The sequence below is a fragment of the Chinchilla lanigera genome, unplaced genomic scaffold (assembly GCF_000276665.1).
Source record: "Chinchilla lanigera isolate Chin_1 unplaced genomic scaffold, ChiLan1.0 scaffold00006, whole genome shotgun sequence".
Classification (NCBI taxonomy): Eukaryota; Metazoa; Chordata; class Mammalia; order Rodentia; family Chinchillidae; genus Chinchilla; species Chinchilla lanigera.
In genome coordinates this window covers 32886249-32909226 of record NW_004955407.1, presented here as the reverse complement: position 1 = coordinate 32909226, position 22978 = coordinate 32886249, and the positions used below count along the sequence as shown (strand labels likewise).

Below are 22978 nucleotides of genomic sequence, written 5' to 3'. Positions count from 1 at the left end.
TTTAAGTCATCTCTGTCATATCAGAGCACAGTTCAAGAGAAGCCAAACCATATCTCCAATAAATTTCTAATCCTTAGCCAGCATGCAGCTCTAGTTCCAGCTACTTGAAGGCTGAGGCAGGAGGATCACTTGAGTTTAAGGTACCCCGGAAAATATAGCATGATGCTGTCTCAAAAAAGAAATCCCTAGCCAAGCGTCCAGTTTGCCAGCTCACAAGTTCTACCTTTCACAAAAGATTGAAGCACAAACCCAGTTTAACCAAATTCTTTGGCTCCTTGTCGTAAGGATTGCCTTCCATTGTTCCATGCCATGCTCCTCATCTGCCGGAGATGGTAACTGAGTGGCCCTTACTGCCTGCATTTCTACCAACATTTTTGTCTCTCTTGTATTTCTTTCCTTTTTTTTTTTTTTTTGGTACCGGAAATCGATCTTCCAACGTTTTGTTCATGACAGCTTTCCGCACTGCAAAGGAGTGAAGCCCCATGTACAGTTGACTCTTCCTTCGGAGCTTCTGCCAGGCTCACCCAGAACAGGGTGCCCTTGTCTAGCCTGTGTCTTCAAACTTCTAGCCTCTTCCAATTACACGTTCTCAAAGCAGCTTCCATATTTAGGTGTTTGTTACAGGAGCCACCATGCCTGGCTCTCATCACTCTTTCTTTTCTTGTCTTTGAGACAGGGTCTCGCTATGAAGTTCAGGCTGGCCTTGAGCCCATTTTGTGGCCCAGGTTGGTAATGAACTCGCAGTGGTCCTCCCGCCTCAGCCTCCTGAGTGCTGGGATTAGAGGCATGCGCCACCAGGCCCGGCTTTTAATGCAGTATTTAAACAGTGTGTAAATTGGGCGTGGTGGTGCACACCTGTAATCCCAGCATTTGGGAGGCTGAGGCAGGAGGATCACCATGAGTTTAAGGCCAGTCTGGGTTACAAAGTGAGTTCAAGGCCAGCCTGAACTGCGTAGTGAAACCCTGTCTCAAAAAGACAAACAACAACAACAACAAAACAAAAAAACCCAAAAATGTGTGTAGGCATGATTTTTAAGAAATAATATGTTTATTTTTGAGATAGGTTCTCAATACATAGCCCAGGCTGGCCTAGAATTTGCGGCAGTCCTCCTGCATAGCCTCCCAAGTGCTGAGATTACTGGTGTGTGCCACCACGCCCAGCTCAATGTGTTTAAATATGTTGTCACAGCAAAATTTATTTTCTTTACCAAAATAGTATTCTTTACTGCCTTTTTTTTTTTTTAACTGGGAATCAAACTCAGGACCTCATACTTACTTGCCAGGCAGGTGCTATGCTGCTGAGCTATACCCCTGGCCCACTACCAGCTTTTATAAATGATCAGTTTATTTACATTGATAAATCATAATTGCATAGGTATAAAGCTGGCTTTATTTTATGATGGAATAATGAGTTACATTTCTTGTTGTGAAAGCTTTAATAGTCATTCAGTACATATTTGAGTGCCAGTGTTATGCTTTGTGAAACTAATGAACAATAATGGAGTTGGGCTGATCTTCCTGGGGGAGGCAGATGTTAAATAGTAAGATTAATAATTAAATGACAGGGAGAGTAGATCTCAGGAGTCAGGAGACTGTGGATGTCAGCATGGTATTGCACTTGAATTTCTTCAGTAGCTACTTCACTGGTCTCCCTGTCTTTCCTTCCTTCCTTCCTTCCTTCCTCCCTTCCTTCCTTCCTTCTGTCCGTCCGTCTGTCCGTCCATCCGTCCATCCCGATTTATGATGTAGTTCAAGCTGGTCTTGAGCCCAGGCTGGCCTTGACCTTGTGGTTATCCTCCTGCCTCAGCCTCAGTGCTAGGATTACAGACATGTACCACCATGCCTGCCTGTTTTTCTACTTTTTTTTTTTAAATCAGGGTTTTGCCATGTCCAGACTGGCCTTGATCCTCCTGCCTCAGCCTCCCAAGTGCTGCACCAACACCTGTCTTTCTTCTCTTATGCCTACAGCCTATTCTTCCCACAGCAGCCAAAGGGATTCTTTAAATTAATCTGCTCAAAACCTTCTTGTGGCTGCTTATTTTCAAACAGTAAAAGCCAGAATTAATCTTCTCCCAGTGGCCTGTGAGGCTTAGCAGTGATCTGTCCTTGTTGTGTTACAGTATGATCTCATTTCTTCTCCATTCCCACACTGAGCCCACCTCAGCCCCACGGACCTCCCTGTCGCTCCGTGAGTAACCAGGCACTACCTTTGGGCCTGTGCCCTGGCGGCTGTTTCCTGTCAGATCTTTATGTAGCTAACTCTTCCCACTTTGCTCAGTTGTCATCTGCTTAGTAGGGCCTAACTTAGCCACCAGCTTGACATTTCGGTTGGCCATTCTGCCACCTGTATTCCTGGTCTCCTTTCCTTCATGCTGACCCCCTCTCCCCCTGTGGTACTATCACCTTTTTACATGTTATTATTTTTTTTATTTTTGGTACTGGGAATTGAACTTATGACCTCGCGCTTGCCAGGCAGGTGCTTGCACCGCTGAGCTATATCCCCAGCTCACCTTTTTGCATGTCATATACTATATTTATTCATTATGCTGTTGTCCCTCTTTTCTCCCACTTAAGCTCCACATAGCCAGTGCTTATTATTGATGGATCGTAAGTGTCCAGAACGGTCCTTGGCATGGAGCAGGCACTGTGAATAAATACTGAGTGAATGAGTAAGTGAAGGGAAGCTGATATTTGAGTTGAAAAGTAACAGGCTAACATCTGAAGTATGAGTTGGGAGTTTATTAGGTGATTGTATTAGGGATGGCGAGAGATCAAAATGAGGGCATATAGGTTTTAGGTGGGATGATTTAGCAATTATGAGAAACCATTGTGCCTATAAGAAAGAGACTGGAGTAATTTGTTATAAGAAAGGAATGGGTTTTATAGAGTTTTACCTTTATATTAAAATAAAGGAGAAGACAGTTATGTGTGTTAAGCAGGAGGCGGGTTCCAGATCTGTACTGCCTTGTAAACAGCGACCTTAGCTGATGGGTAGGGCAGTGGGATTGCTTAGCTCTGCTATGACTTACTGTAACGGTGCAGGTAGACAGGACAGCATTCAGGTGCTGGAGATGTGAAGAAGGTAGCCCTGAGAGACATTCAGGAGGCACCGTCAGGTGATAGATTGGATGCGAGAGGGCAGAGAGGAGGAATAAGGATGACGCCTGGCTTTCAGGCTCGTATACCTGGATGAATGGTGATGTTGTCATTGTTGTGAATCCTGAAACAGGGTCACGTTTGGAAGAAATGTGAGCTCAACTTCAGACGTGTTGATTTAAGACATAATGTCTTAAGAGGTAGTTGGGTATGTGAATCTGCAATTGGATATTTAAATCTCTAAATATGCTTCACTGAGAAGCAGTGGAGGGGAGGATAAACCAAATAATCTACATTAAAAGTTGTCAACTAGCTAGGCATGGTGGTGCATACCTATAATCCCAGCATTTGGGAGGCTGAGGCAGGAGGAGTGCCATGAGTTCAAGGCCCACCTGGGCTCCATAGTGAGTTCAAGGCCAGCCTGAACTGCATAGTGAGACCCTGTCTTGGGAAAAAAAAATTGTTAAGTAGGACCATTAATGAGGAAATTTAAGTTATAAAGTTGAAGTCTCTTAATTTGTGTTTTTTTTTTTTTTTCTCTTTGTTTTTTTTTTCCGGTACCGGGAATTGAACTCATGACCTTGTGCTTGCCAGGCAGGCGCTGTGCTGCTGATCTAAGTCCCCAGGCCCTTAAAGTCTCTTAATTTGAAAGTCCACGTTCCTTTTTACTTTAGTTTCAGATTTAAATTTTTTACCCAAAGTGGAGGGGCTTACTAAGTCTTATTCTTGTTGTATCTTGTATTGCATGATTTATAATTCAGAAGGCAAATAAGTATTCCCTGAACTTAAATATGTAAAATGTCTTTTCCTAAAGCATTTAGATTACTGAATAATTCATATTGCTGGATTTTAAGGCCCATAAAACATTCACTATGAGTGCTTAGAAACCTGGTTTATGGTAACTCAAAAAGAAGACTAAGGGGCTGGGGATTTAGCTCAGTGGCACAGTGCCTGCTAGGCAAGCGCAAGGTCGTGAGTTCGGTTCCCGGTACCGGAAAAAAAACCAAAAAAAAAAAAAAAAAAACCCCAAAAAAAACCAAAACTATTTTCCAGGTCCCTTTGGCAAGGTTTAATTCAGTGTTAATCATCAAGGTCACTGCAGACCTCATTGAACTGCTTTCTCCTCTTCCCATATGCTGAGTGTCCTCTAAATCAGGGCTGTTTATCTTATTTTTGTTCTTCAGTCTTCACCACAGCCTGAGCATAACTTTCTCCTCATGAGCTCTGAAAATGAAAGAAGTGTGACAGAGCTGTGGGTCGTGATGAGCAGCAACAGTGTCATGGCTGAGAAAGAGATTTTGGAATCAGATGTGAAGTGGTTTTCCTGCGTGCTGGCTATATGACCTTGGCAAGTTAACCTTTTCACTGACAGGAAGATCATAGTAGCAGCTGCCTTAGCATGTTTGTGAAGATCGAAAGAAGTGGTTTCTGGAAACAGTGAGAGTTGGAGTGGTCTGTAAGAGCCTAGCATCTATAAGTAACCTGTAACAGCTAGTGCTGGTGGGAGCAGTAGTAATGGGGAAGGAAGAACTAGAGTCTATTTTTATTTTGTCTGAGTCAGGTGTTTTTGCTCTGGCAAGCAAGACCTATTGTCTCGAATGATGTTGATATTTTATTTTGCAGTTTGTTAAGGTACTGTTTTACAACAGATTTTAAGTGATAGACATTGTAATTAACTGTTTTTTGCAGTACTGGCCTCGAAGCCAGGGCTTTTGCACTGAGCTGTCATACATATCCAGCCCTTTTTCATTTTTTATTTTAGATAGGATATCTCTAAGGTACTGAATTGCCCAGGCTGGCCCTGAATTTGTGATGCTTTTGTCTTAGTCTCTCAGAGTGCTAGGATTTACAGATGTATGTCATTATGCCCAGCTCATGATTTAATTTTAAAAAGAGTTAGCTGATTTTTGTACTAATGTGGACCCTCATGAAGCCTAAGCTTCATTAATCTTTGTTTTCTCCCCAGTGCCTTGCTCACAGAAGGCCTTAACCTGCTCTAGAGAAGTTGTGCTGCTTTACAGGTGTGGATGTGACCTGTAGTTGTCGGTGTGCTCTGCGGTCAGGCACACAGTAGTCCAAGGGGGACGGCAAATAGAGAGGGACACTGATTTTATTCTGAGGCTTCTTTCACACTTTCTCCTTGAGATACGTTAGCCTCCCCCATGGCTTCAGGTACCACTTGGTTACTGAGAACCTCTAATGTACGTCTCTGTGTTAGACCACTCTTTGGGACTCTGGTTGTGTTCAGGATCTCTTCACCTGCATGTCCCTCAGGCATGTCGAATGTATACGCCCAAGCTGACTCTGCACTCCCAGTCTCCCTTTTAGCAGGCTGTGTTTTGATCTGTGCTCCCTCGCTAGCCAGTGGGCACCCAACCAAGAAGCCTGATGGCCGTTCTTGACTCCTTCCTATCTACTGCTAATACCGTTTTAATATTTCTCAGTTAGAAACCCTTTTCTTTGCTTTATACTTCAGCCTTGGCTCACACCCTTATTCTCTGTGTAGAATAATGACAAATGTCTCTTTAAAATTCCTCTTTGGCTGCACACGTGCCTGCCTGGCAAGCTCAAGGTCCTGAGTTCGATTCCCAGTACCAAAAAAAAAAAATTCCTCTTTGGTTCCTCTTCCACACTGCTGCCCGGCAGAATTCTCTTTATAAATTACAGGTCCCATCCTGTTACTTTCTGGCTTGCAAACCTCTGGTGGTTTCCTGTTGCTTAGGGCAAGGTTTGGTAAACTATAACCAGTGGGCAACTCTGGCCTTCTGCCTGTTCTGTAGCTACAAATTCTATTGGAACATAGCCATGCCTGTTTGTTCATGTTTTGCATATGGCTGCTTTCATACTGCACAGCTGAGTTGAATAGTTGTGAAAAGGATTGTATGGCCCACAACCTGAAGTGTATACTCTGGTTCTTTTCAGCAAAGGTTTGCTACTCAAGTGCGTAGAGGATAGAGTTCACACTTGAGTAAGCTAAAAAAAAAATCATTCATGACCCTGTTCTAAACAGGTTTCGATCATTATCATTCTCTAAAATACCCTACATCCTTCTAGGCTCATAATTCTGCATATTTTATTTCTTTGTTACCTGACAGTTCATGCTTCAGAACTCACCTCAAGTTATATAAATTTATTACAGTGTTCCTTTGCCCCAAGCTGTCCTTGACCTACCCAACTGAAGCCCTGAAAGAGGGAGACCTCAATTTATTTCATAAATCAGTGTGTGGCAAAGCTATATATTTTCTGCTTATAGAACTAGTTATAGGGGCTGGGGATGTAGCTCAGCGGCACAAGCACCTGCCTAGCAATTGCAAGGTCCTGAGTTCAGTTCCCAGTACCAAAAAAAAAAAAAAAAAAAGTTATAATAGGTTAGTATATAGGAAATGAGTTTTACAATGAGCTTCATATGGGAAATGATTTTCTCTGTTTTAACCTTGAAGCATTATCTTAAATTCATAGTGACTTTCCTTATGCTTGCTTTTAACCAGTTAATATCTAATCTTTCATTAACAGTTCATAAACATATCTCCAGAGTATCTTGATCAAATGTTCCCATGTTGTCTTTTGTTTTAAGAGGTGGTTAAAATATTGACCAATCACCTTGACATTGTGAGACTTGGTTTTGCACTTGTTAGAGTATGTCTGGAAAGTCCCCTTTGCCTTGGAAGAACTCAGCCATCAAAATGTCTCCCTTGTGTTGGGCAGCAGTTGAAATCTCTTCGCTGCCTTCCAGCTGTTCCCCCCTCACCCATTTTTCCTGGCTTTTCTAGAGTTTTCTCCGTGCACCTGCTTTCTGGGGTGAGCCAGGAATTGAAAGGACATTGAAAGTATTTGGGGTTTTTTCTTGTGACCCACTCCCAGCCATGATTTCACCTCTGATTGCAGAGCTGCCCCATCCTCTGCTATCTGAGGCCAGTAAGACTGAAGTTTTGGTTGAGTTTTAGCCACTTCGGGCCGCCAGGGTTCCCTGTGGTTGGAAGTGGGAGAAAACTGTGCAGAATTGGGTCCTGCTAGGCATGGTGGTACATGCCTGTAATCCTAGCACTTTGGAGGCTGAGGCAGGAAATCACCGTGAGTTTGAGGCCAGCTTGGTTACATAGTGAGTTCAAGGCCAGCTTCAATTACAAAGCAAAAAAACCCTGTCTCCAAAATAAATAAATAAATAAAATAAAATAAATAAAAAGATGGGTCATATTCATTGTATTTTCTTCCTTTTAAGAATCAAATCCTTTCCAGATTCTGCTTGCTTTTTACTACTCCTTAGCATTTTTAAACAGTTTTTGTATTTGTTATTTTTTAAGAATTTATGGTGGCTCTAAATCACCCATTTGGATGTAATGTCTTTGTTTTAAAAAGTTCCCCTTATATGCCACCCTTTAATCATTCTTTTTTTTTCAGACATGTTCGCCCACACCTGGCCATGTCATTCTTCATTGGCATTATTTCTCTCATTTCTGTACTTTCTTAACATGTTGCTACATTATAGATTTAATTAGTGACTTGCAACAATCATTATGTTTACTGGATTCTGTGGGTCAGGAATTTGGTAAAGGCACAGCCAAAATGATGTGTCTCTGCTTCATACACTTGGCGTCTCACCCAGGAGAGCTCAAAGTGTGGGACTGATGCCCTGGCGAGGACAGTGTCACCCAGAAGTGTCTTTACTCACACATTGACAGTTGGTGGTAGCTCTTGGCTGGGACCACAACTGAGCTGTGGGCCAAAACACCTATATGTGGTCTCCTCACAGAATGGCACCCTTGGATTTCTGCGTGGTGACTCAGGACTTTAGAATTAGTGTTCCAGATAACCAGGCAGATGCTGCATTGCCTTCTATGACCTAATCTTGGAAGCTGCATGGCAGAAGTTACATAGCATTGTTTCCTCTGTTTTGGCCAACCAGTCTTTCTTGTTGACTCAAATTTAAGTAGTAGGACATAGTTCCACCTGGCAGTGGGAAAAGAGTTAAGGAATTTTTTTGTTGCTGTTGTTGTTTTGAGACAGGGTCTCTATGCAGTTCAGGCTGGCCGTACGTTCACTTTGTAGCCCAGGCTGGTCTCAAACTTGCAACCATCCCCCTGCCTCAGCTTCCCGAGTGCGGGGATTACAGCCCTGCGCCACCACGCTCAGCAAGGATGTTTTTCAGTGGTGCAGGAAATTAACTTCTAGGTCTTGTGGTTGGATGTGCTCTACCACTGAGCTGCTCTTCTAACCGCTACAGACAGGTGTGAAAACCCAGGGTTCATTTAGCAAATAGCAGCTCCCCCTTGTGTCTGAGCACAGTCCTGTATATATCTCAGTAGGTACTTACTGATTGAAATACTACTTTTTTCTTAATTATAGTGGAATGGGACCTAAAGTAGTTTAAGGCTTTAAGAAAGGAACAAGAAGCGTGTATGGTGGCACATGTCTGTAATTCCTCAGGAGACTGAGACAGAAGGATTACAACTTTCCTTTGGGCAATGTAGCAAGACCCTGTGAAATTTTTAAAAAAGGGGTTTGGGGATGTAGCTCAGTGATAAAGTGCCCCTAGGTTTGATCCCCAGTATTACAAAAAAGATTTCATTTCCTTCATACTGAGCTACATCCTCAGTCCTTTAAAAATGTATTTTATGCCAGGCATGGTGACGCACACCTGTAATCCCAGCACTTGGGAGGCTGAGGCAGGAGGATCGTTGCAAGTTTGAGGCCAGCCTGGGCTACAAAGTGAGCTCAAGGCCAGTCTGAGCTGCATAGCGAGACCCTGTCTCAAAAAAGACGAAAAGAAAAAACATATATAATTTTGGCACAACATCTTGCTAGTCATTAAATTACCCAGGTTGGGCCTAAACTTTTTTTTTCCTTTTGAAATGGAGTCTTACTCTCTCGTGCAAATTGGCTTTGAACTCACGGTGTAGCACAAAATGGTCTTGTCTTTTTGAGACAGGGTTTCACTGTGCAGTTGAGGCTGGCCTTGAACTCACTTTGGAGCCCAGGCTGGACTTGAACTAGCAGCGATCCTTCTGCCTAAGCCTCTGAGTGCTGGGATTACAAGTGTTCACCACCATGCCCAGCTAGATATTTCACTTCTTAAAAAACATTTCCTTAGTTTGATTACTTTTTGTTTTGTTTGTAGGATACAGTATTTAATGAAAAATCCAAGTTTAAGCAATAAAAATGGCAGGCTTCCTCGATAATTTCCGATGGCCAGAATGTGAATGTATTGACTGGAGTGAGAGAAGAAATGCCGTGGCTTCCGTGGTCGCAGGCATATTGGTAAGTGAGAAAGCCCAGTTGGTGACATTTATGTCTCATGTATTGCTCTGGAAATTAGTGTTGATCCCTTTGAACTGTGAAAACCCTTCCAGCTTTTTCCCTGATTTTTTTTTTTCTTCTTCTCTTTTTGAGACAGGGTCTCGCTATGCAGTTCAGGCTGACCTTGAGCTTACTTTGTAGCCCAGGCTGGTTTCAAACTCGCAGCGATCCTCTTGCCTCAGCCTCCCAAGTGCTGGGATTACAGGCGTGTGCCACCACGCCTGGCTTCCCCTGATGTTTTCAGTAGGTGATTGTCAAGATTCTAGGTACTGTTACTGCACAACAGGGCCCTGGGTTTGTTTTGATAAATTTGTGAAATTTACTACTTTTTCTTCAGTTCTAGTGATGGCATATTATGATTTTTAACTTAACAGTACAATATATGTACACTTTAATATTCTCAAAAGATCAGAATTTAATGTAACACAGAGGTATTGTGACTCCCTGACAGGATGTGTAGAAAGCACAAGCACCGTAGGCTTCATTAGAATGGAAGCTCTGCAGTTGTTCTGGGGAGACCGTAGAATTGTGGATTTGCTGAGGAAAACTGAACTTTTCAACCTGGATGTTCCTGACTGCACCCTCCTTTCTTCCCTTTCCCATACCAGCTGCACCCTTCTGTACCGTCTGTACTTCAGTATGGTAACTTCAGATGGCTTCAGTACATCCTGTTATCTCCCTCCCCAGCCTGCCAGGCCACCTAGACGTGCAGAGTTGTAAACCTGTCACCTTTGAGTAACTGCCTTTGTTCTGCTTCTGTACCTTAACTTGCCCTCCTCCCCAAGAGGCCGTGTATAAGGCCTGCATACGTGTGCTTGGGGCTCAGGCTTTGGGGTGCTGAACTCCTCTGGGCCCTCCAGCATAATAAACTTTGGTTCCCTCCACTTCTCTGAGTGCTGCTTAGTTTCTTCACCTCTAATGAGCGAAAATTGCTGTAACAGTTTCCTTCACTACAGTACAGGGAATGGAAGAAGAAAAAATTTGTTGGGGAGATTTTGTCTTTTTGAGACAGGTTTTCACGATGCAGTTCAAGGTGGCTTTGAACTCACGGTGATCCTCCTGCCTCAGCCTCCTGAGTGCTGGGATTGAAGGTGTGCATCACTATACCTTTAATTTTCTTTCATTGTTTTTTTCCTTTTTAAAAATATTTTCTTGCTGGGCATGGTAGTGCATGCCTGTAATACCAGCCCTTGGGAGGCTGAGGCAGGATCATTGGGATTTCGGGGCCAGCCTGGACTACAAAGTGAGCTCAAGGCTAGCCTGAACTGCATAGCAAGACCCTGTCTCAAAAAGAGAAAAACAAACAACAATGACAAAAAAATGTTTTCTTATTGAGAATGTTAATATAAATAAAAATAGAAAATGATATAAAGATCATCTCTTGGCTGGGCACGGTGGCGCGGGCCTGTAATCCCAGTATTTGGGAGGCTGAGGCAGAAGGATCCCTGAGAGTTTGAGGCAGCCTGAACTGTGAGACCCTGTCTCAAAAAAGAAGATCCTTTCTCCCCTTAAACTTACCATCCGGCTTCAAAAAACAGAACAAAGCAAAAACAAATCACAACCAGTCTTACCTTATCATGCTGTTAACCTCTCCCTGTTTCTCACTGCATGTTGTTGTTTTTGTTTTTGTCTTTTTGAGACAGGGTTTCGTTTTGCAGTTCAGGCTAGCTTTGAGCTCACTTTGTAGCTGGGGCTGGTCTCAAACTCGCAAAGATGCTCCTGTCTCAGCCTCACAGAGTGCTGGGATTACAGGTGTGCACCACCACGGCCAGCTAGTCACTGCATGTTTTAAAATAGACTTCAACATCTTTTACGATTTTTGAAATACCTTTCTTTCAATGTATAGTTCTGTAACCAAAGTCAAATGGAAAACAAGAAACAAAGTAGGGCAATCTAGGAACTAAAGATAACTGTGAAGAAATCTGAATGCAGAATTCTTTTAGATGTTTTTTTCCTTTTCCTTTTTTAACGTGCTCCTTGACGGTGTTCATTAATATTTGGGTGGAGAGCAGGATTGACCTGAAATAGCTGTTTTATGTTAAATCATTTTCAGGTTTATCAGTTATTTCACTTCACAGAGTTTGAAAACTTTTCATGCGTGGTTTTTAACAATTTGAAAGGCTCTGGAGAGCCAGGCTGTTCAACCTGATGTGCTGTAGCAGGCGCACTGTCCTAAGCTCAGAATGCAGAGTTGAGTGAGGATCCTAAATACTCCGGCCTCCAGCAAGGCGTGTGGGCAGTGCCTCGGCCAAGCACGAGATGGTTGGGCTTCTCTCTCCTTGTTCCCTGCCCCCTGCCGTCTTACTGTGCTGATAAGTCTGTTGCCTCAGCAGGAGGCCTCCACAGGGCCACTCCGTTCCCTGCCCAGGGCAGTGTCTCTTCCCTGTGTTATGCTGCTCTGGGGCGCCTGTTCAGCCAGGTTTCATCACTGAGAGGATACCTGAGACAAGCGCTTAGAGGAGGACAGGTTTGTTTTGGCTCATAGTTTCAGAAGTTTCGGCCCGTGGTCGCACAGCTCCCTTGCTCTAGGCTTGTGCAAGGCAGAAACATCGTGGTGGAAGGGTGCGGCGGAGGAAAACTGCTCACCTCATGGGAGCCAGGAAGCCCAGGGTGACAGACTGTGAAAGAGGGAGCTAGAGGAAGGGGCCAGGGTCCTACTACATCTTTAAGCCATGTCCCCTATGCCTAGTCCCTTCACAGGCCTACCTACTGATAGTCCATTCAGCCTGAACGCATCCTTTCATCCATCAACGAGGTTAATGCCCTCGTGGTGCAGTCGCCTATGTAGTAGGCCCCATCTCCGAACACTGCTGTGTTGGTGATCAGGTCTTCACAGTGAGTCTTTTGGGGGTGATTGTAGACTCCAGCCATAAAGGGCAAAGTGGGTATAAGGGAGCAGAGGGATCCCGACACTCTGATCTCAGTGGCCCTTGGTTGGTGGCTGAAGGAGGGGAGAGTTTGTTGGTGTCTGGACCACACAGCCCTACCTGTATGCTCCTCAAGGCCTGTGGTGTACAAACGACAACCAAAGGGTTTTTCTTTTTTTTTAAAACCAGATTTTATTGGTACATTTTAGATACTTCACCAAAGGATTTAGCTAGATTAAAAATGTTAACATTTGCTAAAAAAAATATAAATATGAGGATTATATCATTTCCCTGTTCTGTCAGGACTTTAGTGGAAAATCATCACTTGCATAAATTAAATGAGAAATTCTGAAGCAACTTGTCTGCTTTATATCTGTTGCATTTATATGGAACTGTTTAGTTTGTTAGTTTAACATTTTATAAATGTTATGTTCAGGCTGGCCTTGAGCTCAAGGCCTTGGGCCTTGAACAAACTTATGTTCAGTTTGTTATACAGTATTAAGTGACATCACTAAGATAATAGCAGTCTAAAATAGTTTTGGAAGACTGGGTATGGTGACGCAGGCCTGTAATTCCAGCACTTGAGAGGCTGAGGCAGGAGGATCACTGCAATTTGGAGGCCACCCTTGGCTACAAAGTGAGTGCAAAGCCAGCCTGTACTGTTTAAGAAAACCCTGTTTTAAAAAGTGGGGAAAAAGTTTTGGAGATATGACAACTGACCCTTGGCAAGCATGCATCTTACTTGTGGGAACAAAAGTGCTTGCGGGATATTAGAAACGTTGACTAGAGAGAAGACACGCTTCAGGTAATAAGGGAGCTGCTTCTGTTGGAGGTTAGTTAGGAGAGCTTCCCCTGCGTCTAATTATGCGGGATGGTAGAAGCAAAGAAGCCATTCCTAAATACAGGTATGGTTTTGTCTTGCACTGAGAGCAAATTTCCAAATCTTACCCCACTTGGATTCATCTGCAATAAAACAAGTAAACAAGGGATTTTTATTTTGTATTTCAGTATCCAAAACTCAAAAAGTTGAAATACTTTTTTTCATTTACAGGAATAGAAGACTGTTGTGCTAAGGAAGAGTTTAGCATTTTAATGTCTTGGGCTGTTCAGTTTTTCACAGGTTGGTGGATAATGATTGATGCAGCAGTGGTGTATCCTAAACCAGAACAGTTGAACCATACTTTTCACACCTGTGGCGTGTTTTCCACATTGGCTTTCTTCATGTAAGTATGAAGGTAATTCTCAGTTCAAGATTTTTTGTTGTTGTTTTTTTTTTGGTTTTTTCTCCGGTACCAGGAACCGAACTCACGACTTTGCGCTTGCCAGGCAGGCGCTTTTGCCGCTGAGCTAAATCCCCAGCCTCCCCAGTTCAAGATTTTTTAAAAAATATTTTTTCCTGAGCCAGGCGTGGTAGTGCATGCCTTTAATCCCAGCATTTGGGAGGCTGAGGCAGGAGGATTGTTGTAAATTTGAGACCAGCCTGCGCTACAGAGTGAGCTCAAGGCCAGCCTGAACTGCATAGCAAGACCCTGTCTCAAAAAAGACCAAAAAAAAAAAAAAATTTTTTTTTCCCCTTAATGATCTATCATTTCTTTTTTTTTTTTCTTTTGGTCTTTCTGAGACAGGGTCTCACTGTGCAGTTCAGGCTGGCCTTGAACTCACTCTGTTAGTCCCGACTGATCTACTTGCAATGATCTTCCTGCCTCAACTTTTCGAGTGCTGGGATTGCAGGTGTGTGCCACCACGCCTGGCCAGTAGATTCTTCTTTAACACTATACTTTTGTGGGCTGGGGATATAGCTCAGCAGCACAAGTGCCTGCCTGCAAGCACAAGGTCCTGAGTTCGATTCCCAGTATCAAAAAAAAAAACCAAAAACAAACCAAAAAAACACTGTACATTTGTATTCTCAGTTTATTAAGGTTGGGTTTTTGGCACTGGCAATTGAATCTGGTATCTCATATATACTAGGCGAGCACGTTAGCACTTATGTATTTTGAGACAGGGTCACCTTAAATTGGCTAGGCCAGTCTGGAACTTTTGCTGCCTCAGCCTGTTGAGTAACTGAGGTTGTATGCATATACCACCATGCCTGTTTTTTAATTTTTTAATTTAATTTAATTTTTTATTTTAAAAATAAAAGGAAAACATAGACAACATTTTACAAAATAGCAAAAGAACAGTACAGACAATACAGAGTTAAAATCAAAGTGGTAGGAAATTAACAGTGCTTGTTGTATTACATATTGATATCTTTAAAGTGGTTTCTCATTTTTTTTTAAACCAAAACTGAGTGTTAAATTTAGACAAATACCTTTTTTGTGGGGGTATTGAGACAGGATCTTGTTATGTAGTTCAGGCTGGCCTTGAACTCGCTGTGTAGCCCAGGCTGGCCTCTAACTCATATGATTCTCCTGTCTCAGCCTCCCAAGTGCTGGGATTACAGGCATGTGCCACTAGGCCTGGCTGTAGAAATCTCTTAAAATAGGTATGTTTTCTGGGTGTTCTTTAGGGGAAAGAAGACTAATGTAATATTTCTGTTCAGTAGGATTTTTGTTAAAAAAGATATGTGTAAATCCTGGCCTTTTTAAGGAAGTAATCTTTTTCCTTCTAAGTAAATATTTTATTGCATTTATTTACTTATTTATTTTGTGTTTTTGAGACAGGGTCTCACTATGCAATTCAGGCTGGCCTTGAACTCACTTTGTAGCCCAGGCTGGTCTCAAACTTGCCACAATCCTCTTCCTTCAGCTTCCCAAGTGCTGGGATTACAGGTGTGAGTCACCATACCCGTCATCTAAATAAATATTTTAATACCAAAAAAGCTCATTGGATGATTTTGTTTTGTTCCAGGATAAATGCTGTGTCCAACGCACAGGTGAGAGGCGATAGCTATGAAACCGGCTGTCTAGGAAGAACAGGTAAAGGCATTGTGAACTTCGGGTGGATACAGGCAACATAGGGCATACAGGCAGCATGAGCAGCAGAGAAAACCAAAGCCTCCTATGAGTCTTCGTGTAGGACTGGTAGTGATAATAAGGAACATTTTTATTAACTATTTAGAAAGTTCTAGTTTTATTTAAAGGAAAAATAATCTGTATTGTTTTGAAAATATGAAAGTGTTTTAGTTACTTTTATAGTAAAAAAAAATCCTGAAAGTTAACTTTTTGTCATGTTATGCTGCCCAAAATACAGAAAAAATGTTAACTGTTGAAAAATCAGTGGGTGCTGGGGATATAGCTCAGTGGCACGAACGCCTTCCTGGCAAGCGCAAGGTTGTGAGTTTGATTCCGGTACCAAAAAAAAGGAGTCTACAAAGTGAGTTCAAGCCAGCCTGAACTGCAGAGTGAATCCCGTTGCAAGGGACAAAAGACAAAAAAACTCTCCCACAGCAAAAAACAGTGAGTCGTGGGCTCCAGCTTCCTCCTGCAGTGCTAAGGATGGGCTTAATCTTACCCACAGTGCTGGCCAGTGTTCCTTACTGATAGATACCTGCCACAGCAGTGGACATGCGAGGGTCTAATCTCGGACTGCACTGCTTCTCACGTTCAATTCTGATTACGTGAATAGCCACCCACAGATTCCAACCAAGTTGTTTAGAAGAAACTTGCTGTTTGTCTACAAATGAATTAATTTGTAGTTTGAGTTTTTTTGAATTGCTATCCAATGGTGCTTTTCTTTATTTAGGTTGTAACAGATCCTCTTAGGATCCAGAGGTTTGTTCTCAGTGGAATTTCAGTACTCTGTGTGAAAAGTACAGTGTGGGAAGTCCTGTTTTCAACCTTCGAGGAGCAGGAAAAGTGATTTGTGGTCCTACTGCAGTTGGAAGTCTGCAGTAGGTAGGGGAGGAATTTTGAAGGATGACGAAGAATAACTAGACCCTTGTAGTGTGCTTAATGTGCGTCAGAGATTGCCCTGAGTGCGTCACGGTACTGGCTTGTTCACTCACTCGTCACAATAGCCCTATGAAGTAAATGTTCTCATTGTCCTCTTTTTCGTGTTGTCTTTTGAGACAGGTTATCCTGTGCACTTCAGGTTGGCCTCGAGCTCACTGTGTAGCCCAAGCTGGCCTCAAACTTGTGATCCTCCTGCCTCAGCCTCCCAAGTGCTGGGATTATAGGTGTGCTTCACCTCGCCTGGTGCATGTCGTCATTTTTAGATGCAGGAACAAGGCACAGAGGACTTAAATAGCTTGCCCCTCGTTACGGAGCAGGTGGTGGATCTGGGCATGTCGGCCCCAGGCACCATGCTTCTAGCTGCTGTGCAGTCTTGTCCCAGCCCAGAGCCATTGGGTCCCTTTGGCTCAGTGCCATATGGTATCTCCTCTTTGTTTTGGGCACCTTAACTGGGTAAAATTCGTGTACAGTAAAAGGCACAGATTTAAAGTGTACATTTTGGTGCATTCTAACAGATGCTTGTAGAACATGTCCATTTCTCTCAGAGCGTCCTTCTACCCTTTTGGGTTAATCTCCTTTTCTGACCTCCTAGCCACCACCCAGCTGCCTTTTATCACCATAGTTCTGTCTTTTCTATAATTCTATAGAGATGGCATTGTACAGTTAGTATCATAACATTTTGTGTAAGTACTGTGTGCTAACCGATTGTGACACTAGATCTCTAAGTATTACAGCATTTTAAATAAAATAAAGGAGCTGTGAAAAACAGTTTTCTTTCTCTCTCTTTTTTTTTTTGTCTTTTTGAGACAGGGTCTCGCTGTGTAGTTCAGGCTGGCCTTGAGCTCACTTTGTAGCCTAGGCTGGTCTTGAACTCGCAGTGATCCTCCTGCCTCAGCCTCCTGAGTGCTGGGATTACAGGCGTGAGCCACCATGCCCGGCCCAGTTTTCTTTTCTACTTAATGCTTTATAACCTCACCTCTACTGGGAGAATTGAGAAGGAGGATATATAGTGACAGTGACAAATGAGTCTGTGGTTGAAGTGCACAGTACTTTTGTGTGCGCGTGCATGCGTGTGCACATGTGTAGGTGTGCTTAGTTTTTCATATGTCCTGTACCCTAGCCCCAGTAGTAATGTCAGGAACAAGAGAGGGTAAATAAGACAAAAGTAGCAGGAATTAGCAAGTGAAAGTGTGTATAGAGACCACAGTAATTTATTTGATCAGGCTTTTGGTTGAATATCTCACAGACATTGCTGTGGGTTGTTCCTGTTATTTATTATTTATAGAAAGTAGCTGGCTGCGGTGGCACATGCTTATAATCCCAGCACTGGGGGGAGGGTGAGGCAGGAGGATTATTGTGAGTTTGAGGCCAGCCTAGGCTACATAGCATGACCCTGTCTCATAAAAGAAAAGAAAGTGAGTAAAGATGGAATTCATCTTTGCCTTTGGTTCCTATCCTTTTTAATTTATTTTGGTTTTTTGAGATAGTGTCTTGCTGTGCAGTTCAATTCAGGCTGGCCTGGAATTCAGTGTGTAGCCCAGGCTGACCTCAGACTCACGGCAAGCCTTCTGCCTTAGCCCTCTGAGTGCTGGAATTACAGGTGTGTGCCACCATGCTGTTTGGTTCTCAAACTTTTTACCTTTACTCTGATGGTTACATTTTATTTCATGAGTGTTCCCACCCAGTTAAAATACACATTTATGTTTATGTGAGGTGCATAGTGCAAGTTCTGTCTAGGGTTTCAGAAGTGAAGAAGGAAATATCTTATAGTCCAGTTTAGGCATTGCCTCACTAAGCTTTCATATATTTACATAACTGATTTGTAAACTGTCTCCATTTAATTCCAAGAGGAACTTGTAGGAAAGTCTCAAAATTGTAAATACACAGTAAATGATATCTTATGTAATAAATCTGTAAAAAGATATAGGATCTGGGTGAAAAAAATAATTGTACACAGAATCTAGTACAAGATACATCCTTTTAACTGTTCAGTTATTTTATATCTGAGCTTCCTGGCCACCAAAGCAAAACAGGAAAAATGTTAGCTTCATTTTTCTTTTCCAAACAAGAGCATTCTCTTTTTTTCAAGATAAATGTTTTTCTTGTTTAATTCTATTAGTAAGAGGCCAGACATGGTGGTGCACTCGTGTAAATACCAGCACTAGGGAGGCCGAGCCAGGAGGATGGCCGTGAGTGCAAGGCCAGCCTGAGCTACATAGTGAGACTCTGTCTCAAAAAACAAAAACCCTAAACCAGAATATCTGCAATTGAGGCACATTTCATTTTCTGCTGTGGAAATTGGCTAGGGTTTTATTTTCACATCAGCAGACCTTTATTCCTTTTCTGTAGTGATGGCCATCACTATGCCTGTGAAAGGGTCTGATACAAGTATTAGTCTACTTTCCTAAAGATGTGTTTAATCTGCTTCAGGGCCTAGATGGTTGCATTACTGAGAGTCTAGAATCCTTGACACTCTAGGGTTGAAGAGATACTTCTGCCCTTGACCTTTTCAAGGGTATGTGGTATGGGTTGGCTGCTTCAGCTATAAAAGTCGGACTGTTCTTAAGAGGAATGGCCCTGTTTATACCGTATTGAGCAGTAGTGTGATTGCAGGGCTCACCACTGATTAGTCCTTGTGCATCTGAAATCTCCTTTTCCTGCCTGATAATGACTAGAGCACATTTGGTGCTCTCTACAGAGCAGTTATTTTGATAATATGTGTAACAACAGTTAAGGTTTAATGAACCAGTTTAGTTAAATAATTACCAGTGAAGGTTGTCTACTCGGGTATTAGTTTCTTCAGCCAGTAAAAGGTAATTTCCTTCTTTTCCCCTGTCCAGATAATGGTTGAACTCCTTTTGGGTTTTTTTGATCTTCATTCAGTTAACTGTAATAGCAGACTATATAAATACGTGGCTGTCTTTGACATACATGCTATATGTTAGGCAAACACTGTTCCCAGCGTCGTCATGGAACTGCAGAACTGAGCAAAATCACAAAGCCTCTTCTTCACACAGGTGCTCGAGTTTGGCTCTTCATTGGTTTCATGTTGATGTTCGGGTCACTTATTGCTTCCATGTGGATTCTGTTTGGGGCATATGTTACCCAGAGTAAGTATGTGTTCCTCCTTTATTTTATAGGGTAGCTTCATATGTCTTTTGTATCTAGTTAAGTCTGTTAAGTCCACCTGGAATAAAATGTAGTGTACTTACTGAATTAGCTGGACGCTGTTCGCCCCTGAGCAGGGTTACTGCTTGTTGACACGGCCTGTCATTGTGCAGTAGAAGGGCCCTGGTGGGAGTCCTAGCCACTGACAAAGCCGTGACTCCCAGCCATCTCTACAGTTTCTGGCTCCTTTCCCTGCACAGCCAGGCTTTTACACAGGAGGCCCATTTCCTGGCAGTTGGGGAGTGAGGAAGCAGATCAGGCCTATAGTCAGTACCCTTATACACAATTCTGAAATCCACAAAATGCTGGGAAAAAATTAAACTTTTCATAACCAATTTGGCAGCAAAACCTGGCCAGAACTGACAAGAGGCTCATTATGGTCTTTATCACATTTAGTGTCAGTAGTCAAGTGTTGTATTACAGGAATGAATTTGTATGTATTTGATTATAGGATGCTGTTCCAGATCCAGCTAGGGGTGCTGTGTAATACATATGCTTTGTGTTACTATTCTTAATTGGAAAAATTCGAAATTCCAAAGCGTATCTTGCTCAATGATTTGGGATAAGGGCTGTGGGTTCCAGTATCTTTCTTTCCACTGACGTCTGTTTTCTCCAACCCTAGCCTATAATTTTTCTTTTCTTTTCTTTTTTGTGCTACTGGGAATTGAACTCAGGGCTTTGTGCATGCTAGGCAAGCACTCTACCACTGAGCTACATCCCCAGCCCCAGCCTATAATTTTTCAGTTATTACTACAAGGAGAGTTTTTAAGGGCACGGGTATCTTTGTGCCCAAACAGTTGATGCAGGAGATGTGCCTTCACCACACCATCCTGAGTACTATGGCTGCGCCAGCTGCCCAGCTTTTCACCCACACCAGGTTGAAACATAGAACCCAGTCTCAGCATTGTCTCTGGAGGCCTTGGAAGACCCTGTTTCTCTCGCTGTTCCCTCACTCCACATCTAGGAGTCAGTATCGGGGACAGCGTGTTCCTCTGGAATCTCTGCCAGTCTCTGGTCTGACCTTATAGCTGACTTTGAAATACTTTTGACAGTATGCCCTCAGTCTCTAATTTGCTAAGTGTATAAGATCTGTGGAAGATCTTTGTCCTTTCTGTGTCTTCGACTTTGCACAAGAGAAACGAGAGTTCAAGAGTTCAGTGTGGGGGCTAGGGATACAGCTCAGTGGCATAAGTGCCTACTTGGCAGGTGCAAGGTCATGAGTTCGATCCCCGGTACCGCAAAAGAAAAAAAAAAGAAAGAAAAAGAAGAGTTCAGTGTGGTTGGCTAATGTTTCAATAACATTACTCGCCCCAAATATCTAAAATGTGTGATTTTTATCTAATGAAAACTAGGTAAAATAAAGGACTAGAGCCCCAGCTCAGTGGTAGCACACGTACTAGGCATATAGAAGGTACTGATACAGGAAAATAAAAACTCCCAACCTGAACGATATCTGGGACGAGTTCCTGTTCTCCAAAATCAAAGAATGAATTTTAGGAACAATGGAGGTTAAGAGCAAAATATATTTATTGAGGGAAAGAAAGCTTCTGTCCAAGAGAGGGATAGAAGGGGGCCCGAGTGGGTTGCCAAGGACCTTTCCCTTCCCAGGGACTTTATAGAGCAAAACCCCGAGGTGAGGTAGGTCCAAGACAGGGGGAAAATAGGAAATTACAAGGCGGGCATGAGGTGGGACAAAACTGTGGTCAGCCAGTAAGCTTACAAGTATAATTGTTGAGGTGAAATTGAGTGAACTGGGATCAAATGGGGAAGTAAGTCAAGTAGCAAGCGGGCATTCATACAGAACAGGGGCCTTTCCCATAGGGGGTTGGGCTAGTGACTCTTTCTGCTTTTTGAAGGTGGTTGCTACCTATTTAGAATATCAATCCATTATGCTGACACCTAGGGAGGTATGTGGTGCATTTGTTTAGTCCTTTGTCTTGAGGTCTGGCCCACAGGTATCTAATCTTGTGTTTCATGTTGGCTCCTTCCAGGGCCTGGCGTTGTCTAACTGCCTATAATATTTCTGTCTAACTCAGCTGCCTGTAACAGCACCAGGTTCAATCCCCAGCACAAAACCCAAACCAAAAAAAAAAACACCTAATAGAGCACTCTCACAGTTCTAGTATAAAGTCTGCCAGAAGGGAAGTACTTTTCAAAAACTGCTCTGTTGAGATGTAATGTACATACCATACAAAGTACTCAGTTCTGCTGGGCACGGTGGCACACGCCTTTAATCCCAGCACTAGGGAGGCTAAGGCAGGAGGGTCACTGTGAGTTCGAGGCCAACCTGGGCTATATAGTGAGTTGAAGACCACCCTGAACTACACATTGAGACTCTGTCCCAAAAAACTTAAAAAAAAGTATATAATTGAGTTTTTAGTATATTCTTAGAGTTGTGTTCCTACTGTCATAATCAAATTTTAGGACATTTTGTCACCCCCAAAGAAACTCTAAGCCCACTAGGCATTCCCATTCTTCCCCAGTCCTAGACCGTCACAAATGTATTTTCTGCCCCTATAGGCTTCCTTATTTTGTCTAAATCATATAGGGAAATATATTTTAGGCTCATTTTATCGCTGGTTCCAAGTTTAGGCACTGTCTGATCACTGGCTGCCTGTGATTGGCTGAAATGCAGCTATTTGTTATAAAAAATACACTCCTAAATTAGGTTTCAGTTTGTATACACACAGAGTTAGTTTTTGGTGGAACTCAAGAGTGTAAAGACAGCCTCAGATTAGTGACTTTCTGCTTATTTCAAGTTACTTGAAGTAATACATGCCACTTTTCAAGTTCTGTAATGAAAATAGGAGTAAGTTATTTCTGTAAAGTCTGTATCTTACTGAATATTTAAAGAACTAGTACACAGTGAGGAACTTCTCAATTATGCATCTCATTTTCCTAATTCAACAACATTGATCATTATATATAATTTTTTGGTTCTAAAATAAATATGGTTTTATTTTAGGGGACATTTCTAACATAAATTTCAAATTTTTCCCTGTACAGGTTATTTTGAGCTATTACTGTTCATAATAACAGCTATCATTTATATGTAGGTCGAGCATCTCTAATCTGAAATCTCTAATTTGAAATCTCTAATCTCAGCTCTCTAATCTGAAATTAGAGCATCTCTAGTCTGAAATCCAAAATTGGAGACTTTGAGAGCTGACATGATGCCACAAATGAGGAATTCCAGGTGTGATCTTTTGTGATGTTTCATTCAAAACATAGGTGCAGGGCCGGGTGTGGTGGCCCACGCCTGTAATCCCAGCACTCGGGAGGCTGAGGCAGGAGGATCAGGAGGATCTTTGCGAGTTTGAGACCAGCCTGGGCTACAAAGTGAGCTCAAGCCCAGCCTGAACTGCATAGTGAGACCTTGTCTCAAAAAGACCAAAAAAAAAAAAAAAAAAGAAATGAAAAACAAAGGTACACTAAAAACACTGTATAAAATCACTTTCAGGCTATGTGTATGAGGTATACATTAAACATAATTGAATTTAGTGTTTAAACTTGGATCTCATCCCTAAGATATTTCATTATATATATTCAGATATTCTAAAATCTGTAAAAATATAAAATCTGTTTTTTTTTTTTATTTTAAAGATAAAAGGAGGGAAACATTAACAGACATACAACATTTTACAACATATCACAAGCACA

The 22978-nt window shown here is 42.4% G+C and overlaps 1 protein-coding gene across 1 annotated transcript in view; it reads left to right on the top strand.

Moving 5' to 3' along the window:
- Tmem50b (transmembrane protein 50B) overlaps positions 1–22978 on the top strand; it is a 39657-nt gene that overhangs the window by 6810 nt on the left and 9869 nt on the right. Inside the window, exons 2-5 of the mRNA XM_005375687.2 lie at positions 9212–9351; positions 13368–13480; positions 15108–15175; positions 19168–19260. Coding sequence (XP_005375744.1) covers positions 9253–9351; positions 13368–13480; positions 15108–15175; positions 19168–19260 — 373 coding nt within the window. The 5' untranslated portion in view covers positions 9212–9252. The remainder of the gene's footprint in view (positions 1–9211; positions 9352–13367; positions 13481–15107; positions 15176–19167; positions 19261–22978) is intronic.